Below are 22,615 nucleotides of genomic sequence, written 5' to 3'. Positions count from 1 at the left end.
CTCTCTCTCCCCCTTCCTCCGTTCCTCTCTCTCTCTCCCTCCCTCTTTTGTTCCCTCTCTCTTTCTCCCTTCCTCCGTACCTCTCTCTCTCCCTCCCTCTTTTGCTCCCTCTCTCTCTCCCCCCCTCCTTACCTATCTCTCTCCCTCCCTCCTTTGCTCCCTCTCTCTCTCTCTCTCCCTCCCTCCGTACCTCTCTCTCTTCCTCCCTCCTTTGCTCCCTCTCTCTCTCCCTCCCTCCTTACCTCTCTCTCTCCCTCCCTCCTTTGCTGCCTCTCTCTCTCTTCCTCCCTCCGTAACTCTCTCTCTCCCTCCCTTCTTTGCTCCATCTCTCTCTCCCTCCCTCCTTACCTCTGTCTCTATCTGTCTCTCCTTTGCTCCCTCTCTCTCTCCCTCCCCCCGTACCTCTCTCTCTCCCTCCCTCCTTTGCTGCCTCTCTCTCCCTTCCTCCATACCTCTCTATATCCCTCCCTCCTTTGCTCCCTCTCTCTCTCTCCCATCCTCCGTACCCCTCTCTCTCTCCCTCCCTTCTTTGCCCCCTCTCTGTGTCTCCCTTCCGCCATACCTATCTCTCTCCCTCCCTCCTTTGCTTCCTCTATCTCTCTCTCACTCTCTTTCTCCGTACCTCTCTCTCTCCCTCCCTTCATCCGTACCTCTCTCTCCCTCCCTTCATCCGTACCTCTCTCTCTCCCTCCCTTCCTCCGTACCTTTCTCTCTCCCTCCCTTCCTCCGTACCTCTCTCTCTCCCTCCCTCCTTTGCTCCCCCTACGCGGTTCATACTTCGCAATAAGTCAAGTCAAATCAATATTTATTTCAAAAAACCCCTAGGGTTACACGAATAAAATAAATAAAAATTGCAATAAACACGACAAAAAAGATGTAATAATGAGACACAACACTTCGAATTAACCTAAAATAAATCTCATAACAAAATAGTTGTAATCATTTTTTTTTTTTTTTACAGGAATGTATATGTTTCTGTGTTTGTTTTTGTTTTAATACAAAAAAACCCGTGATCAAATAATCAGAACTCTTTCAAAATACTCTTAATAAAATATATTAAATGCAATAACTTTTGTTTTTTTTAATTCAAATAAATGTTTTAGTTTGACTACATTTGAATAGAAACTGAATTCTGATGAAAGCAGTTACTGTAAAGTCATTTGAAGTCACATGATAAAAATCACATGGTTTAGTTGAGCAGACCACAAAGTGCAGAGCTAAAATATGTGTATGAATCTGTGTGAAAATCCAGTCCGTTTGTCCACAGGGATGCTAGGAAGCAGTCAAATGGGGTCGCTCAATCTGCTCAAATCCAGTCAAATGGGGTCGCACGGGCCGACAAATGGGGACGTCCCCGTTTGTCGGAAGCGTCCCCATTTGACTGCTCTCCAGTGACAATCGTCCCCATTTGTCGGTAAAACCACCTACACACACACACAGACACACAGACACACGCACATACACCACGACCCTCGTTTCGATTCCCCCTCGATGTTAAAATATTTAGTCAAAACTTGACTAAATATAACAAGTCGCGTAAGGCGAAAATACAATATTTAGTCAAGTAGCTGTCGAACTCACAGAATGAAACTGAACGCAATGCCATTTTTCAGCAAGACCGTATACTCGTAGCATCGTCAGTCCACCGCTCATGGCAAAGGCAGTGAAATTGACAAGAAGAGCGGGATAGTAGTTGCGCTAAGAAGGATAGCACGCTTTTCTGTACCTCTCTTTGTTTTAACTTTCTGAGCGTGTTTTTAATCCAAACATATCATATCTATATGTTTTTGGAATCAGGAACCGACAAGGAATAAGATGAAAGTGTTTTTAAATTAATTTGGACAATTTAATTTTGATAATAATTTTTATATATTTAATTTTCAGAGCTTGTTGTTAATCCGAATATAACATATTTATATGTTTTTGGAATCAGCAAATGATGGAGAATAAGATAAACGTAAATTTGGATCGTTTTATAAATTTTTATTTTTTTTTACAATTTTCAGATTTTTAATGACCAAAGTCATTAATTAATTTTTAAGCCACCAAGCTGAAATGCAATACCGAAGTCCGGGCTTCGTCGAAGATTACTTGACCAAAATTTCAACCAATTTGGTTGAAAAATGAGGGCGTGACAGTGCCGCCTCAACTTTCACGAAAAGCCGGATATGACGTCATCAAAGACATTTATCAAAAAAATGAAAAAAACGTTCGGGGATTTCATACCCAGGAACTCTCATGTCAAATTTCATAAAGATCGGTCCAGTAGTTTAGTCTGAATCGCTCTACACACACACACACACACACACACACACAGACACACAGACACACACACACACACACGCACATACACCACGACCCTCGTTTCGATTCCCCCTCGATGTTAAAATATTTAGTCAAAACTTGACTAAATATAAAAAGGATGAGAGAGAGAGAGAAAGCGTGTGTGTGTGTGTGTGTGTGTGTGTGTGTGTGTGTGTGTGTGTGTGTGTGTGTGTGTGTGTGTATGTCTGTGTCTGTGTGACTGTCTGTGTGTGTGTGTGTGTGTGTCTGTGTCTGTGTGCTTGCAGGTATGGTTGTTTTTATTTCTTATGTAAATATTATCCCCTTTATTTAAAGGCACAGTGCAGCTCACAGCCTTCGTTTTGCGTTTTTGTTGCAGCTGAGTGCATTTACAGTTCAAAAATCCTCCTATGGTAGTAAAACAAACCCAAAACTACCCAACGACGACATCTGTGAAGCTCGACAGTTTCTTGTTCACGCGAGTGCATAAATTAACCTAGTTATTACGTGGTGTTTGGTCGGAGTTCGATTCAACTGAGTGATTCCGGCCTCCATTTTGTTTTACACAAACTCATGATGATGTCTGACATAGTTTGCTAGTGACGTGTCTTTTTGTGCATGATGTGGTGATCTACCTGATCTAAATTTAGATCCAAAAATAGGTCAAGACCAGCCGGGTCCGAGTACGAAATTAATTCGTACAAAAATCGCAGTTCTTGACTCTTTGGGTGCAAGTCAATGAAACTTGGTAGTTCTTCTAACGGATAGCTGCCTGAGGTATGACTAAAAGCCCCAGGGGCTCCGTGCACCTGGATTTGACAAGTTCAGTACCTTTAAAGGGCTTTTAAAGCTGACGACATTAAACTCTCAAAGCGTCAAAGCGTCTCTTTAACTCTTTCTTTATCTTTGTCCTCTTTCTTATTTGTCTTTTCTGTTTGTTTTGTTTTTTCTCTATTTCCTCCTCTCCTTCCTTCTCTATGTCATCTTACTCATCGGTTTGGTCGGTCTGTTCTCTGGTTTTTACACTTAGTCAAGTTTTGACTAAATGTTTTAACATAGACGGGGAATCGAGACGAGGGTCGTAGTGTGTGTGTGTGTATGTGTGGGTGTGTGTGTGTGTGTGTGTGTGTGTGTGTGTGTGTGTGTGTGTGTGTGTGTGTGTGTGTGTGTGTGTGTGTGTGTGTGTGTGTGTGTGAAGAGCGATTCAGACAAAACTACTGCACCGATCTTCATGAAACTTGACATGAGAGTTTCTGGGTATGATATCCCCGGACTTTTTTTTCTTTCGATAAATGTCTTTGATGACGTCATATCCTGCTTTTATTGATATTTGAGGCGGCACTGTCAAGCCTTCATTTTTCAACCAAATTGATTGAAATGTTGGTCAAACAATCTTCGACTTAGTCCGGACTTTGGTATTGCATTTCAGCTTGGAAGCTTAACTATCAGTTAATTAGTTTGCTAATTAAAGTTGTCATTAAAAACGATTTTTCACTTACAGATTAAAACATCATTTCATTGTATTTCTCATCTTCTCTTGAATTCAAAAATATATAGATATGTTATGTTTACTTGAAAAATGCGCTCAGAATTGAAGAAAATAGGTCACATGCTTCGCGGAGCCGAGCGTGACCCGTCTCGGTCTATGGGGGAGTTTAGCCGAGACTATCTGAATGTAGTCTCGGCGATGTTTGGTTTTTGTCTTAATCTTTTAGTTTGATGCCTACAGATTGACTAAATGTTTTTAAATGGCTTCACGCGACTTGTTTTAATCTCCGTCCTTCTCCTCGTGGTCCTCTGAGTCCTTTTGGTAAATACCTTTGATGACGTCATATCCGGCTTTTTGTACAAGTTGAGGCGGCACTGTCACACCCTCATTTTTCAATCAAATTGATTCAAATTTTGGCCAAGCAATCTTCGACGAAGGCCGGACTTCGGTATTGCATTTCAGCTTGGTGGCTTAAAAATTAATTTATGACTTTGGTCATTACAAATTTGAAAATTGTAAAAAAACATTTTTTTTTATAAAACGATCTTATTCTACATCATTTTCTGATTCCAAAAACATATAAATATGTTATATATTTGGATTAAAAACAAGCTCTGAAAATTTAAAATATAAAAATTATGATCAAAATTCACACATGTTTGGTCTGTTTCTCTTCCTCTCTTTCCTTCTCTTTATGGTTACTTCTATATCTGTCTAAGTCTTGCATATGTTTGGTCTGTTTCTCTTCCTCTCTTTCCTTCTCTTCATGGTTACTTCTATATCTGTTTTGCACATGTTTGGTCTGTTTCTCTTCCTCTCTTTCCTTCTCTTTATGGTTACTTCTATATCTGTCTTGCACATGTTTGGTCTGTTTCTCTTCCTCTCTTTCCTTCTTTTTATGGTTATTTCTATATCTGTCTTGCACATGTTTGGTCTGTTTCTCTTCCTCTCTTTCCTTCTCTTTATGGTTACTTCTATATCTGTCCAAGTCTTGCATATGTTTGGTCTGTTTCTCTTCCTCTTTTTCCTTCTCTTTATGGTTACTTCTATATCTGTCTTGCATATGTTTGGTCTGTTTCTCCTCCTCTCTTCTCTTTATGGTTACTTCTATATCTGTCCAAGTCTTGCATATGTTTGGTCTGTTTCTCTTCCTCTCTTTATGGTTATTTCTATATCTGTCTTGCACATGTTTGGTCTTTTTCTCTTCCTCTCTTTCCTTCTCTTTATGGTTACTTCTATATCTGTCTTGCACATGTTTGGTCTTTTTCTCTTCCTCTCTTTCCTTCTCTTTATGGTTACTTCTATATCTGTCTTGCACATGTTTGGTCTGTTTCTCTTCCTCTCTTTCCTTCTCTTTATGGTTACTTCTATATCTGTCCAAGTCTTGCATATGTTTGGTCTGTTTCTCTTCCTCTTTTTCCTTCTCTTTATGGTTACTTCTATATCTGTCTTGCATATGTTTGGTCTGTTTCTCCTCCTCTCTTCTCTTTATGGTTACTTCTATATCTGTCCAAGTCTTGCATATGTTTGGTCTGTTTCTCTTCCTCTCTTTATGGTTATTTCTATATCTGTCTTGCACATGTTTGGTCTTTTTCTCTTCCTCTCTTTCCTTCTCTTTATGGTTACTTCTATATCTGTCTTGCACATGTTTGGTCTTTTTCTCTTCCTCTCTTTCCTTCTCTTTATGGTTACTTCTATATCTGTCTTGCACATGTTTGGTCTGTTTCTCTTCCTCTCTTTATGGTTATTTCTATATCTGTCTTGCATATGTTTGGTCTGTTTCTCTTCCTCTCTTTCCTTCTCTTTATTGTGAGCCTCCTTTGTTGTATCTGTTTTTCTATCAGTACTGTTCCTTTCCTTTCTTCTCCGTATTGTTTTCCCTGTCCATTGTGTTTGTGTCCTGCCTTTTGTCTTCCTTTACTTCCATCTCTGTATCGGTGTCTTTTTTGTTTTAATAGCCGCGTTGTTCCAACAGTGAAAAAACATGAATGTTAATAGTTTTAAGCATTAAGCTTGTCATGTGGACTGACACAGTTAAGAAAAATTGCTTCTGTCTCGGATAGCAATATCTGCTGAAGAGACGATAAAAGAAAGAAACAAGTCGCGTAAGGCGAAAATACAACATTTAGTCAAGCTGTCGAACTCACAGAATGAAACTGAACGCAATGCAATTTTTCAGCAAGACCGTATACTCGTAGCATCGTCAGTCCACCGCTCGTGGCAAAGGCAGTGAAATTGACAAGAAGAGCGGGGTAGTAGTTGCGCTGAGAAGGATAGCACGCTTTTCTGTACCTCTCTTCGTTTTAACTTTCTGAGCGTGTTTTTAATCCAAACATATCATATCTATATGTTTTTGGAATCAGGAACCGACAAGGAATAAGAGGAAAGTGTTTTTAAATTGATTTCGAAAATTTAATTTTGATCATAATTTTTATATTTTTAATTTTCAGAGCTTGTTTTTAATCCAAATATAACATATTTATATGTTTTTGGAAACATAAAATGATGAAGAATAAGATGAACGTAAATTTGGATCGTTTTATAAAAAAAAGATTTTTTTTACAATTTTCAAATTTTTAATGACCAAAGTCATTAATTAATTTTTAAGCCACCAAGCTGAAATGCAATACCGAAGTCCGACCTTCGTCGAAGATTGCCAAAATTTCAATCAATTTGATTGAAAAATGAGGGCGTGACAGTGCCGCCTAACTTTTACAAAAAGCCGGATATAACGTCATCAAAGGTATTTATCGAAAAAACGAAAAAAACGTTCGGGGATATCATTCCCAGGAACTCTCATGTCAAATTTCATAAAGATCGGTCCAGTAGTTTGGTCTGAATCGCTCTACACACACACGCGCACACACACACACATACACCACACCCTCCTCTCGATTCTCCCCTCTACGTTAAAACATTTAGTCAAAACTTGACTAAATGTAAAAATAAGCAACCCACCAACCAACCAATTATCTCTTTTGTCTTCTATTTTTAGTCTCACTAGTTCATTTTGTCTCTTTTCTGTCTTGTCACTAATTCTTTCTTTCCTACTTTTTATCGTCCTCCTCATCCATTTTGTTTATTAATTGTCTTGTCTCGTCCCTCTCTTTCCTGCTCTTATTGTCTTTCTCGTCCATTTTGTTTTCTGCTTTCTTGATGGCTATTAATCATATTTCCTTTATTTATTATTTTTATTTTTTACCTTTCTCTCTTTCATTTCTTCTCATTGTCATCTTCTTGTTATTCTTCTTCTCTCCCTTTACCCACTTGCCCCCCCCCCCCTCCCCAGTTTGCAACCCCATCCCTCCCATGTCATTTGCAGAGAGGAGTGCATGACATCCTATTCACGGTGTGTCAACTGATTCCGTTCATCCACCGGATGTTTCCGTTCATCCGCAGGATGTGTCCGTTCATACAGCCTTATTTTCGTCACTTGCTTCGGGAAAAACGTTTTGGTAAGTCGTGTGGGCAGCGCGCTTGTGTGATATTGAAAGAATAAGGTAGCGAAATGGTTGGGCTATGTGTACGATAAGTACCAAGGTGCTAGTGAATCCTAATAATAACACACACGGGCCGAACGTGTCAAAATTGCCTGATTTTTTAACATTTTCTTGTTTTTCTCGCTCTGTTATCGAATCTGACCCATGATTTGCACATGATCACCAAAACCATTTCCTGTTACGACATTTCGCTTGAACAGAAGTTTATAGAAACCCATGGCTTTTGTACAATCACTTGTCTTTTGAAAACATACAGATTCCGTTCATACCCCATGTTTCCGTTCGTACAAAAGTGCATGTTTCCCTTCGTACGAAACGCGTTTCCGTTCATACACATTCGTTAGATCAGAGTGAAACAGGCCCCCACTACAAGTTCTGTGTATTCCAATCGTCTTCAAATAGCACAAAGTACGAATGCGTGTGATATTGGACCTATGTGAACCATAAGATGAATTGAATTTGCATAAATCAGTTTTGTGTCCGTTCGTACTGATTTTGACGGGAAAATGTGTCCGTTCGTACCACTTTCATCAAATTGTTTCCGTTCGTACGCTTTTCATGACGTTTGTGATTTTTGATAGAAAGCTTGTGCAATTAGCATTTTAGAACCCCTAATTCGACTTATGTATAACCCATAATGCATGTTGTTCATGAATGCTACAACACGCGACTGTGGCTTTTCTGGTGCAATACCATCCCTGTTTAAAATCTTACTGAAGAGCAAACATTTTGATAAGTGTGTCTTCGTCCAGTTTCCTTACACAATGTCATTTCAAAGATCTGAACTTGTGTGAAACCTGTTCAAAATATGTACTTTTTATTTCTTCAAATTTCAGATGTGCCACTCAGAAAAAAAGCTGATACTGTGTTCTAAAATCGTTATAATCAGGTGATAGGTCAACACACTTTTAAATGTGTCTTACGAATAGCAATTTAACAAAACAAAACTAACACTTGTTTTAGTGAGGGAATACGAAAGGTAGGGTTACCTGTTTGCATAACTTTTTGTTTGTTCGTTCGTTAGTTTGTTTGCTTATTTGTTTGTTTGTATATGCGTTTGTGTGAGTGCTTAGACTTAGTGTGCTTAAGAAGCGAATCTTTCTTCGGAAAAACCTGGCCACACTGCTTGCAGCTATACGTCTCCGGGACGGCTTGCGGTGAGCAGCTGGCGACATGCCGATTGAGGCTTTGTTTGAACTGGTATTCTTTATCACAATAGGCGCATGTGTAGAGTTTGACACCCTCATGGCGGCTGAAGTGGGCATGATAATCCCCTTTGATTCGAAAGCCCTTTTTGCAGGTGTCACATGTGTTGGCCCAGCCTGGGTCTGCTGCATGTTTGTACGGAACGCGGATCGTATCAACTGATGCATCAAATTGATGCATCCAAAACCAAGATTTGCATTTGATGCATTATTTTCACAATTTGATGCATCATTTTCACAAAAGGATGCATCGTTTTCAAAAAGGATGCATCATTTTCCAAAACTGATGCATCCGATACAAAAATGATGCATCATTATAGAAAATGATGCATCATTTTGATGCATCATTTTGATGCATCACTTTCGGTTTTGTATGCATGCGAAAGATCATTCACTTCCGGTCTTTCCGTAAGAAATGCCTGAGCACGGAAAAACTTGAAATGACATTTTGACGAATATAAACAGATTGGTTAGATAAAACAAAAATAAACATACAACATACCATTAAATAGGGAACAAGTCAAAGTCACGGCATTATGCATTTTAAGGCATTTTTATATTTAGTCAAGTTTTGACTAAATATTTTAACATCGAGGGGGAATCGAAACGAGGGTCGTGGTGTATGTGCGTGTGTGTGTGTGTGTGTCTGTGTGTCTGTGTGTGTGTGTGTGTGTGTGTGTAGAGCGATTCAGACTAAACTACTGGACCGATCTTTATGAAATTTGACATGAGAGTTCCTGGGTATGAAATCCCCGAACGTTTTTTTCATTTTTTTGATAAATGTCTTTGATGACGTCATATCCGGCTTTTCGTGAAAGTTGAGGCGGCACTGTCACGCCCTCATTTTTCAACCAAATTGGTTGAAATTTTGGTCAAGTAATCTTCGACGAAGCCCGGACTTCGGTATTGCATTTCAGCTTGGTGGCTTAAAAATTAATTAATGACTTTGGTCATTAAAAATCTGAAAATTGTAAAAAAAAATAAAAATTTATAAAACGATCCAAATTTACGTTTATCTTATTCTCCATCATTTGCTGATTCCAAAAACATATAAATATGTTATATTCGGATTAACAACAAGCTCTGAAAATTAAATATATAAAAATTATTATCAAAATTAAATTGTCCAAATTAATTTAAAAACACTTTCATCTTATTCCTTGTCGGTTCCTGATTCCAAAAACATATAGATATGATATGTTTGGATTAAAAACACGCTCAGAAAGTTAAAACAAAGAGAGGTACAGAAAAGCGTGCTATCCTTCTTAGCGCAACTACTATCCCGCTCTTCTTGTCAATTTCACTGCCTTTGCCATGAGCGGTGGACTGACGATGCTACGAGTATACGGTCTTGCTGAAAAATGGCATTGCGTTCAGTTTCATTCTGTGAGTTCGACAGCTACTTGACTAAATATTGTATTTTCGCCTTACGCGACTTGTTTGTTTTGTTTGTGGTTTGTTTTCTGTGCACACGAAGTTTTGACGCCCTTGACCTTCGACTCAAACTTTCGTTTTCCGACGTTCGTTTCGCTTCGTATTCCGGTTCAAATTTTGCTTTTTGCTCGGCACTTTCCGGGAAAACCCGAAAGTTCTGATGCATCCAAACGATGCATGAAATTGTGAAAATGATGCATCAAATTCTTGGTTTTGGATGCATCAATTTGATGCATCAGTTGATACGATCCGCGTTCCGTATGTTTGTTTACTGCATGTATATTTACGTTTCGCTTGGTTGCAAAGATAGCTCCGCACTGATCGCACACATGGTCCTTCTTTTTATATTTAGTCAAGTTTTGACTAAATATTTTAACATCGAGGGGGAATCGAAACGAGGGTCGTGGTGTATGTGCGTGTGTGTGTGTGTGTGTGCGTGTGTGTGTGTGTGTGTGTGTGTGTGTAGAGCGATTCAGACTAAACTACTGGACCGATCTTTATGAAATTTGACATGAGAGTTCCTGGGTATGAAATCCCCGAACGTTTTTTTCATTTTTTTGATAAATGTCTTTGATGACGTCATATCCGGCTTTTCGTGAAAGTTGAGGCGGCACTGTCACGCCCTCATTTTTCAACCAAATTGGTTCAAATTTTGGTCAAGTAATCTTCGACAAAGCCCGGACTTCGGTATTGCATTTCAGCTTGGTGGCTTAAAAATTAATTAATGACTTTGGTCATTAAAAATCGGAAAATTGTAAAAAAAAATAAAAATTTATAAAACGATCCAAATTTACGTTCATCTTATTCTCCATCATTTGCTGATTCCAAAAACATATAAATATGTTATATTCAGATTAAAAACAAGCTCTGAAAATTAAATATATAAAAATTATTATCAAAATTAAATTGTCCAAATCAATTTAAAAACACTTTCATCTTATTCCTTGTCGGTTCCTGATTCCAAAAACATATAGATATGATATGTTTGGATTAAAAACACGCTCAGAAAGTTAAAACAAAGAGAGGGATGTTATGGAGTGGTATAGCCCTTATTGCGCCAGATGTTATGGTCCTTTATTGGCCGGTTTCTAGACAATCATAAATGCCTCTACACCACTCTATAAATTTAGTATTTGTTTACAGGCTTGAATGTAATCTGAATAGTTGTCCGCTACAGTAGCTTACAAGGCACAAGCGCACACGCACTCACACACGCAAAAACCTGGTGTTAAATGGATCTTGACACTGCCAAGACTAATTATTATTGTTTACAAAGCTTTTTACATCACAAAATCATTTCCGGCTTCGACCAGTACCCTAGGCCGACAACACCGCAAGAAACTCTACAGTCCAAGACGCAGACACCTTTTGGCTCAAACAAAGCAGCTTAACAGGTAAGACGAATAGGTATTCTACTGTACGTTACCCTACTGCCATCTTTCGGCTTTCAAGATGTTGGTATGGCTGTAAGTCCTTCAGACGACTGACAAGGGTGCACCAGTCCTCACGACACCGCAACCATTGCTTGACGTAGTCCTTGATCCTTCCAGTTCGTCTCGGCGGCTAACTGTAGAACCCTGCCAGCTCTCCATGCCATGGTCATGTCCACAAGCCGCAGTTGACTGGTTCAGTTCAGCCTCCGGCGATGAAAACCCCCCAGTTGGAACACTGTAAAGTTTATAGTCCATAAGTCAACTTGTCTTTAGTTTCTTTCACTCGCACAATAAAAATACTCACTCGTCCAACATATTAAGCTGCATGAGCCAATATAATTATTTACACGTTAATTCCTGTTTTCTAAAACCAAGAAAACGTTACGTAAAACCCTCACATGTTTAAGCAGTGTAGCACAATAGCTTAGGCCTACACAATAACATTAAACACAGAAACAGTCACTCTTCTCACATACGACAGCATGACATGAAAATATAACCGGTTTCAAACATACCTCAAAAGAGTGTAAAGCCAACATTTAGTACAGTCGCCGGCCTGGCATGAATATGAAAATGGAAGATATCACGTAGACTGATAGGGAAAGTTCGTCAGTCTTCATCCTTCTTCAGTCAGATACCTAAAACAGGAGCCCGTCTGCTAACGTGTTACGAAAAACATGAGTCGAGCTTGGCTCCTTGACGGCGACTGATTTTACAAAGTCGTTCTTGCTATGACATTGCCAGTGAGCTGTCGCCTGCATTACTTGCACGTGAAAAACCTTGTCAGTTACACAAAGGTTCAACTGCGGTCAACGCGACGGTATGCAGCCTATAGCCCTTTCCAATGTCTGACCATCGCTATAGTCTATTCTATTTACAACAATACACATTACCCCAGATACGAGTAAACCGCTTCGTAACATCACCCCCTTTCCTCAAAAGAAAATGAATTGTTGATAAAACGATGAAATTTTCTGAATCTCGATCAGAGATTATCCAAAAAGTCAAAAGTATACTGGGGTCATGTTCAGAAGCTGTGTACAAAAAATATCATGAATGAAACACGTGTGAGACCTTGGCCTTGCAAGAATATGCCAGTCAACACATCAAATCAAAAATCAAATCAAATCTGAAAATGTTACTGGACAAACAGGACAAACAAAACAATCATTCACACCCGTGTAAGCGCACGTGCCTTGAGATAGAAAACAATACTGCTAAAGGGTCAAACAAACAAACACTATTGGGCGCCATTTGTTATGGAGTGGTATAGCCCTTATTGCGCCAGATGTTATGGTCCTTTATTGGCCGGTTTCTAGACAATCATAAATGCCTCTACACCACTCTATAAATTTAGTATTTGTTTACAGGCTTGAATGTAATCTGAATAGTTGTCCGCTACAGTAGCTTACAAGGCACAAGCGCACACGCACTCACACACGCAAAAACCTGGTGTTAAATGGATCTTGACACTGCTAAGACTAATTATTATTGTTTACAAAGCTTTTTACATCACAAAATCATTTCCGGCTTCGACCAGTACCCTAGGCCGACAACACCGCAAGAAACTCTACAGTCCAAGACGCAGACACCTTTTGGCTCAAACAAAGCAGCTTAACAGGTAAGACGAATAGGTATTCTACTGTACGTTACCCTACTGCCATCTTTCGGCTTTCAAGATGTTGGTATGGCTGTAAGTCCTTCAGACGACTGACAAGGGTGCACCAGTCCTCACGACACCGCAACCATTGCTTGACGTAGTCCTTGATCCTTCCAGTTCGTCTCGGCGGCTAACTGTAGAACCCTGCCAGCTCTCCATGCCATGGTCATGTCCACAAGCCGCAGTTGACTGGTTCAGTTCAGCCTCCGGCGATGAAAACCCCCCAGTTGGAACACTGTAAAGTTTATAGTCCATAAGTCAACTTGTCTTTAGTTTCTTTCACTCGCACAATAAAAATACTCACTCGTCCAACATATTAAGCTGCATGAGCCAATATAATTATTTACACGTTAATTCCTGTTTTCTAAAACCAAGAAAACGTTACGTAAAACCCTCACATGTTTAAGCAGTGTAGCACAATAGCTTAGGCCTACACAATAACATTAAACACAGAAACAGTCACTCTTCTCACATACGACAGCATGACATGAAAATATAACCGGTTTCAAACATACCTCAAAAGAGTGTAAAGCCAACATTTAGTACAGTCGCCGGCCTGGCATGAATATGAAAATGGAAGATATCACGTAGACTGATAGGGAAAGTTCGTCAGTCTTCATCCTTCTTCAGTCAGATACCTAAAACAGGAGCCCGTCTGCTAACGTGTTACGAAAAACATGAGTCGAGCTTGGCTCCTTGACGGCGACTGATTTTACAAAGTCGTTCTTGCTATGACATTGCCAGTGAGCTGTCGCCTGCATTACTTGCACGTGAAAAACCTTGTCAGTTACACAAAGGTTCAACTGCGGTCAACGCGACGGTATGCAGCCTATAGCCCTTTCCAATGTCTGACCATCGCTATAGTCTATTCTATTTACAACAATACACATTACCCCAGATACGAGTAAACCGCTTCGTAACAAGGGACAGAAAAGCGTGCTAACCTTCTTAGCGCAACTACTACCCCGCTCTTCTTGTCAATGTCACTGCCTTTGCCATGAGCGGTGGCCTGACGATGCTACGAGTAAAATGGCATTGCGTTCAGTTTCATTCTGTGAGTTCGACAGCTACTTGACTAATGATATTGTATTTTCGCCTTACGCGACTTGTTACATTTAGTCAAGTTATGACTAAATGTTTTAACATCGAGGGGGGAATCGAGACGAGGGTCGTGGTGTATGTGTGTGTGTATGTGTGTGTGTGCGTGCGTGTAGAGCGATTCAGACCAAACTACTGGACCGATCTTTATGAAATTTGACATGAGAGTTCCTGGGTATGATATCCTCAGACGTTTTTTTCATTTTTTTGATAAATGTCTTTGATGACGTCATATCCGGCTTTTCGTGAAAGTTGAGGCGGCACTGTCACGCCCTCATTTTTCAACCAAATTGGTTGAAATTTTGGTCAAGTAATCTTCGACGAAGCCCGGACTTCGGTATTGCATTTCAGCGTGGTGGCTTAAAAATTAATTAATGACTTTGGTCATTAAAAATCTGAAAATTGTAAAAAAAAATTATTTTTTATAAAACGATCCAAATTTACGTTCATCTTATTCTCCATCATTTGCTGATTCCAATAACATATAAATATGTTATATTTGGATTAACAACAAGCTCTGAAAATTAAATATATAAAAATTATTATCAAAATTAAATTTTCCAAATCAATTTAAAAACACTTTCATCTTATTCCTTGTCGGTTCCTGATTCCAAAAACATATAGATATGATATGTTTGGATTAAAAACACGCTCAGAAAGTTAAAACGAAGAGAGGTACAGAAAAGCGTGCTATCCTTCCCAGCGCAACTACTACCCCGCTCTTCTTGTCAATTTCACCGCCTATGCGGTGAGCGGTGGACTGACGATGCTACGAGTATACGGTCTTGCTGCGTTGCTTTGCGTTCAGTTTCATTCTGTGAGTTCGACAGCTACTTGACTAAATGTTGTATTTTCGCCTTACGCGACTTGTTTAGTCGTGTGCTGGTGGCAAGCGCCGTTGGCTCTGTACTGATTTCAACGTTGCCACTGATGTCCAGTGTACTGGCGTAGATAACTACCTCCTCAAGAACGGAAAGATGCACAGCCATCTGAAAGTAATCTAAAAACAAGTCGCGTAAGGCGAAATTACTAGTCAAGCTGTCAAACTCACGAAATGAAACAGAAGGCAATACAGCTTCGTCAATCGCCGTGACAAAGAAAATGCTCACTTTTCACGTGCAAAACGAAGTGAAATTGACAAGCCGGTAAAGCGCGGTAGCTTCTATTGCGCGAAGCAGGAAAGTACGCTTTTCTGTATTCTTTTTAATTTGCTGAGCTTGTTTTTGTATTCAAACATAACATATCTATATGTTTTGGGAATCAGCAAACAATAGATAATAAGATGAAATCATTCTTGGATCGAATTTAGCATTTTCAGATTTTGAATGACCAAACTTCTTTTTAAATCTGATTAAGCTTGGAAGCTGAAATGCAATTTCATAGTACGGGCTTCGTCGAAGGTTGCATGGCTAAAGTTTTAAAATCAATTTGATAAAAAAAAAAAATGAGGGTGTGACAGTGCGGCCTCAACTTTTACAAAAAGTCGGATATGACGTCATTAAAGACATTTATTTAAAAAAAATAAAAATAAATGCTGGGGATATCATACTCAGAACCCCTCATGTAAAGTTTCATGAAGATCGGTCCAGTAGGTTTCTCTGAATCGCTCTACACATACACAGACAAGACACAGACACACACACACATACACCACGACCCTCGTTTCGATTCCCCATTCATGTTCACACATTTAGTCAAAACTTGACGAAATGTAAAAAGGACTGATAGAGCCTGGATAATGTTTTCTCTTGATTTATCTAAATTCTGCTCATGATTATCACAGGTGAAGCAAATGGCATGATAGGAGTAAATACAAATGTACATGTTACTTAGTTCAGTCTTATTTGCCGTGCTGCAAAGCAAGCAAAACTACATAAATCAATCTTCGTTCTTACCAAAACACCCAGAAACCTCCGTCACCGAACACATTACTGAAAAGCGTACGAACGGAAACAATTTGATGAAAGTGGTACGAACGGACACATTTTCCCGTCAAAATCAGTACGAACGGACACAAAACTGTTTTATGCAAATTCAATTCATTTATGGTTCACATAGGTCCATTGTCACACGCATTCGTACTTTGTGCTATTTGAAGACGATTGGAATACACAGAACTTGTAGTGGGGGCCTGTTTCACTCTGATCTAACGAATGTGTATGAACGGAAACGCGTTTCGTACGAAGGGAAACATGCACTTTTGTGTCGGAACAGAAACATGTGGTATGAACGGAATCTGTATGTTTTCAAAAGACAAGTGATTTTACTTGCCATGGGTTTCTATAAACTTCTGTTCAAGCGAAATGTCGTAACAGGCAATAGTTTTGGTGATCATGTGCAAATCAGGGGTCAGATTCGATAACAGAGCGAGAAAAACAAGAAAATGTTAAAAAATCAGGCAATTTTGACACGTTCGGCCCGCATGTGTTATTATTAGGATTCACTAGCACCTTGGTACTTATCGTACACATAACCCAACCATTTCGCTACCTTATTCTTTCAATATCACACAAGCGCGCTGCCCACACGACTTACCAAAACGTTTTTCCCGAAGCAAGTGACGAAAATAAGGCTGTATGAACGGACACATCCTGCGGATGAACGGAAACATCCGGTGGATGAACGGAATCAGTTGACACACCGTGCTATTGCTACGACAACTGCATCTTGAACACACGGCCAGTACCGTGTAACACGGTACTGGCCGTGTGTTCAAGATGCGACAACTGCACCTTCCTGTGCACCCTGATTTGCAGCCACATTTCGTCAGCTTAACAACCGCCCGAGGGGCAGGTAGGGCGAGACATCTCACAGGAACTAGAATTCCGTTCTTTACATGCCAGCCGTTGTGTTCAATTGGAGAAAGGGTCGGACAATTGGTGGTGCAGGATTTGTCTCGCATGGCAATGTAGTTTGCGCGTCAGTGTTAGATGGGGGCAACATGAGTCAGTCAGTTAAATCAAATTAATCCGGAACATAAAAGCGCACTGATCGAGAAAAGCAAAAGCTCGGTGAGAGTCTAGCTAAGTAGCCTAGACATCTCCGCCAGATGAGCGTGAATGAAGGAAGTAGACTTCAAAACAGTGCGTTCCTCACCAATCAGTCACTCCGCTTGTCACGCACATGTCACACATAAGGAAGCAGGTAGAGCCATTTGTTGGAGTGACACACACAGGCGCACATGGACGCACCCACACATAGGAGCAGAGCAGGAGCAGATAATGATGTTTCCATCAAACACACATCGCGTACACGTGTCAGCACGAGCGCGCACGCACATACACACGCACGCACACGCGCCGCGCACTCACACACACGTACACACACGCAAAAGCACACACACACACACGCACACACGCACACACTGTGACAAACACGCAAACACACACACACGCGCGCGTCACTGACACACACACACACACACACGCGCGCGCGCACGCGGCACACACACACACACACACACGCGCGCGCGCACACACACACACACACACACACACACACAGGCACGTGTTCGCACAAACAAACAAGAGCGCGCGCACACAGATACACACAGACACAGACTCGCAGTCACACACACACACCAGAAAACACAAGTAAGTTCGTCGCACGATCAGTCACACATAATTATCACCTCACGTCTTGGCACAGCTGCCTACCTCATTGCTCCTTGTCCTTTTTCGTCCCACGGTCGATGAAGGAACACACACACATACACAGAGCAAAAACAAAACCCGGGGCTTGCTCCTTTTTTCTACCTCGCTTGCGCAAAATGTCTTATTTGCACTTCAGTCGTGGCTACCAGCGCGTTTTTGGTACATCAGGAAACAAATATCAGATTCACAATCGCGTTCAGAAGTAGAAAAGGGTCGCGCATCACAACATGACCATGACTACAAGTTAATTATGTCAATACAGTCGTTGAACCTGGAAAGACCGTCGCGATATAACCTTGAATGGTTGAAAACGACGTTAAACACCAAATAAAGAAAGAACCTGGAAAGACACAGCGTCATCTATCTTCTGTCGCACGCCTAACACAGCGACGGAAGAAAAAATGCCACTATGAGCTGAGCCAACAAGACCGACTGAGTGCTTTGACGTCGCTCAGAGAAGTCGCACAGGCGAGTTGCACGCCGTAGACGGTGGCTTCCGCACTAACTTTCACCGATGAAGAGCAACACGCCGGGTGAGTTTCTGCACGACAAAATCGTCTCTGTTTTCTCCAAAATGACATATCATCACATTACTGGCGTTTGTACTTCGACCTAAGGTGTTATAGCATCCCATCATCGATTTTATTCTTTTCTTCGATGCATTTGTTAAAGGCACAGTAAGCCTCCCGTAAACCATCACAGAGCTCCCCGAGCGTCTAAATACAGTACAAGCATACTTCCATTTGAACGCTCACCGAACGGGAACATCCTGGCTGCTTTCTGTCGAGCGTGAGACATTTTCCAAGGATTTATTTTTCATAACTCATAACTCATAACTCATAACATTTTATTGATCCAACAAAGGAAATTAAATTGGTCATCAGCACATATAGGTCATTAATTAATAATTATAAAAGAAGAAGAGAAGAAAATTTATAAAACCCATGATAACAAAAAAATATCTAAAGTAATATATGTACAACTACAATACCCTTTTTACTTGCACACTTGACACACCGACACACCAACACACATGCATACATACCTACATACATACCTACATACATACATACATACATACATACATACATACATTCCATAATAAAGTGTAGTTAAGAACATCACAGTAATTATATCATTGTTTGGATTAACAGATAAGTTTTTATGTAAATGATGATAACAACAATCCATAATTAACGCTATTGCACTACCAAAAGAAGAGACCAACCAAACACATAAAACCAATCACAGTAATCATCATCAGTTATCACAGGTATCACAGTAGATTAGCCATCAGGTAGTTAGACTCAATTGGGCAAGTATAGTGTCAACACCATCACAATAGTGCTAAAGCTCATTATCACAGCACTAGTTATGATCAAAGGTCAAACAGTCATCAAATCATTTTCGTAGACTTGTTCCGTTAACAACAACGGCGCCTCGTTTTTGCGCTAGACCTAACTTTTAAAATCTAAATAATAAATTGACAGCTTGTTACACAAACATTCTTTAATCATAAAAGAATTCGTTTTTCATCAAGACAAGATCAGAACAATTCGAAGTTGTGAAAGTTTAAAAAAAGAAAAGCCCGGAAGCAGGGTCACGCAAGGGTCGTAGCAGACGACGGCCGGTTTATCAGTGCAAATCGCCGTTCCTCTCAACAGTCACAAGCCATCGCTAGAGTTCTTGTGAACCACAGCCGTTGTTTCGTGCATAAAAAAAACGTGCTATTGTAGATAAGCTCACGTCGAGTCGCATTCAAATGACTAACTATGACGACTGCATTGTGAAAAGGGAAAACTGGATCACACGGGTTCACGATGGCTCAGGGGTAAGATAAACCACGCAAAAATAAATTCTTTGAAAATTGTTCGCTCTTTACGGAGGGCACCTAGGATGTTCTCAATTGGTGAGTATTTAAATGAAAGGGTGTTTGTACTGTGTGTAAAAGCCTGACCGTATCTGTGATGGTTTACGGGAGGCTTACTCTGCCTTTAACGTTGAGCTTCGATTAATTTTGCTTTTCTTGCAAATTTGCGTAAATTCTGACTTCCCACAGTTATTAATGAAAATCAAGGTTATCAATCAAACTGCAGTCTATTGGAATATCATTATTGTTTATTAGTTGACATGTGGTCCAAGTTGTGTCATCCAAAGTCACGCGGTTGGAGCGTAATTCTTGAATCTGTACCACGACTGATCGATTTTGCGGCTGCCCACCTACGCAATGTATCTTTGCTTACGGCTGCATGCCTACGCACTTTCTGGCTGCCCACCTAAGCGAGTACTACAAATAATAAAATGGTATATTATAGTTAGGGCTCTGTTCGACTGTTGCCTGCCTGTGTAAACATAAGACAAGACAGCGTTTATGACTGTAACCTATTTTTTATCCCAAGTAATACATAAATAAAGAAATCCGCGGAATTATTTTTTAAATCTCAAAATGAACTTTTTTTCTCCAAGGGAAACGTTTTATTTCTTGATACATGTTTAGTCTTTATTCACTTTAAATGTTGTGCAGAATAAGGATAAGCCAAGGATAAGTTCTAGGATTCTGGGGGAAAAATACATCCGTAAAGGGTCTATATTTTACAAATGTTAAGGTATAACGGACCTGTAAAAAGGCTATTATGGACCACCTTGATAAACACTAAACAGCAGCTACAGGAACAAAAACAACATAGTTGTATAAGTATGTGAAAGTATTTTAAGACATTTTGATATTTTGCAGCAGTATAGGCCAGTCCACAATTAAATGCCTTGTTTCACTGAGAAACAAGCATAAACTTATTAAATAAACATTATAAAATTATTAAATAAAATGAATAACATTTGTAAAATATACTTACAGGGGCGTAGCACACGGTCCGGCAGGTCCTGCGACCGCCGGACTACTTTTGGACACCAAAGAAAACACAAAAAGAAGGAGAGCGAGAGAGAGAGAGAGAGAGAGAGAGAGAGAGAGAGAGAGAGAGAGAGAGAGAGAGAGAGAGAGAGAGAGAGAGAGAGAGAGAGAGAGACTCAGACTCAGAACTTTATTACAAAAGGATAAAGGTTTTAGGCAAAGCCTATTCTTCCAACCTGTCCTTTATACAACACATAAAGACAGACGGACATAAAAAATAAAACTTCAATCAGATAAGATACAGAATTACATTGTATGGATTGCAACACAATGTGCATTTAAGGAATTATATAAGGAGATATCAAAAATTACAAAATTACATTAAACCTTTCATTTTGAGAATTAAGTTGCTCAAATCAGCTACACATCCGTTAACACAAGAACAAAATGTTCAACAAAATAACAATCGAACAAGACATTTCATTCACGAATGATGTGTGAACGTGACTGTCTCTTAAACATTTTCACTGAAGTTGCATTACTTATCTGTTGGGGGAAGGCGTTCCAGAGAAAAGCTCCCGAGAAGGCTAAGCTCGATTTGTAGAGGTCTATGCGAGGTATAGGAGGGATGATTTTTTGGGACCCATATCTTTTTGTGGCATGTTTGAAATGTGATTGCAAATATTTAGGACAGTCGTCATTTAGAATTTTATACATGAACACAGCCTTGTTTAACGTCAACTGATCTTTCAAGGGGAGGAAATTCAGGAGCTTTAGTTTATCATCTGTGGACCTATTCAAATCATGCAGAATAAGTTTTGCAGCTCGGCGATGCGGGGAATTGAGTCTTTTTAAATGAACATCACTGCAGTTATCCCAAAGTGTCGAAGCGAAGTTTATATGAGGCATTATGTGGGCGTAATAGAACATTTTGAGTGCTTCAGAATCGGCGTAATGCCTTAATTTTGATAACAGGTACAAATTCTTTGATACTACTTTGCAAATATTACTCAAATGAGTTTTCCATTTCAACTCTTGATCAATGGTAACACCTAATATTCTATGTTTCCTAACTTGCTGCACTTGAGTTGAGCCAACTGACAGTTGTAGTAGTAAAGGACTTAACTGGTGTTTTTGTCTCGTGGTTATCACCATACTCTTTGTTTTAATCGGATGAATGATCATTGCATTAGAAACGCACCACTCAGTGATTTCATCCACACTTGTTTGAAGAGAAGAGTTGACGGATTCCAAAGATGTTTGACTGATGTGAACAGAAGAGTCATCCGCGAAGAACTCACATCTAACTTTTTCATCGGACACATGAAGGGGTAAGTCATTTATATAAATACAGAACAAGATAGGTCCTAATACAGACCCTTGAGGGACACCACTCCTGACAAACTCGTTTGACGAAGTTTTACAGTTAATGGACACATACTGTTTCCGTTTTGAAAGATACGATTCAAAAAAGGCACAGGCGGAGTCGTCTTTTAAATAGCACTTTAATTTCTTCAGTAGAAGTGAGTGATCTACTAGGTCAAAGGCTTTCTTAAAGTCCAGAAACAACGCTCCCGTTATTTCTGCTTTGTTTATTGCTGACAGCCAAGTCTCGCATAAAGAGCTTAATGCGGTGTGGCAGGAATGCTTCGAGCGGAATCCAGACTGAAACGAATGAAACAGATTCATTTGTTCCATATATGCCAGTAGGTGTTTTTGTATGTGCTTTTCTAAGGGTTTAGATAGAACAGGTAAGAGGGAAATAGGTCTAAAGTTGTTTGGGTCTGTAAGATCCTTATTTTTGGGAAGTGGTAATACCTTTGCACACTTTAAAATAGAAGGGAACACATTTTGTTGTATGCTTAGGTTATAAACATAAGTTAGGGAATCGACAATGTAAGGTAAAGCAAGTTTTAGCAACTTGACTGGAATCTTGTCTGGACCCATTGACTTCTTATTCGCCATTTGTTCTACCAGTTTTCCTACCTCGTGCACTGAGATTGGAGGAATAG

The 22,615-nt window shown here is 39.9% G+C and overlaps 1 protein-coding gene and 1 long non-coding RNA gene across 3 annotated transcripts in view; both read right to left on the bottom strand.

Annotated features, from left to right (window-relative positions):
- Positions 1-18,200, bottom strand: part of LOC138970227 (uncharacterized) — a 76,120-nt gene extending 57,920 nt beyond the window's left edge. The window contains exon 1 of one of the 2 annotated variants that reach the window (XM_070342732.1): positions 17,759-18,200. In XM_070342732.1, coding sequence (XP_070198833.1) covers positions 17,759-17,763 — 5 coding nt within the window. In that variant the 5' untranslated portion in view covers positions 17,764-18,200. Of the gene's footprint in view, positions 1-17,198; positions 17,320-17,758 lie in introns of those variants that run through there. The other variant, XM_070342726.1, reaches the window with a different exon arrangement.
- On the bottom strand, positions 11,140-12,349 carry LOC138970199 (uncharacterized). The gene is made up of 2 exons (XR_011456861.1): positions 11,860-12,349; positions 11,140-11,579 (listed from the first exon to the last, which is right to left on the bottom strand). It is a non-coding gene; the product is annotated as an uncharacterized lncRNA (long non-coding RNA).
- Positions 18,201-22,615: the final 4,415 nt, after the last annotated feature.

This window comes from Littorina saxatilis, linkage group LG1, assembly GCF_037325665.1.
Source record: "Littorina saxatilis isolate snail1 linkage group LG1, US_GU_Lsax_2.0, whole genome shotgun sequence".
Taxonomy (NCBI): Eukaryota; Metazoa; Mollusca; class Gastropoda; order Littorinimorpha; family Littorinidae; genus Littorina; species Littorina saxatilis.
This window is presented reverse-complemented; position numbering and strand designations above follow the sequence as displayed.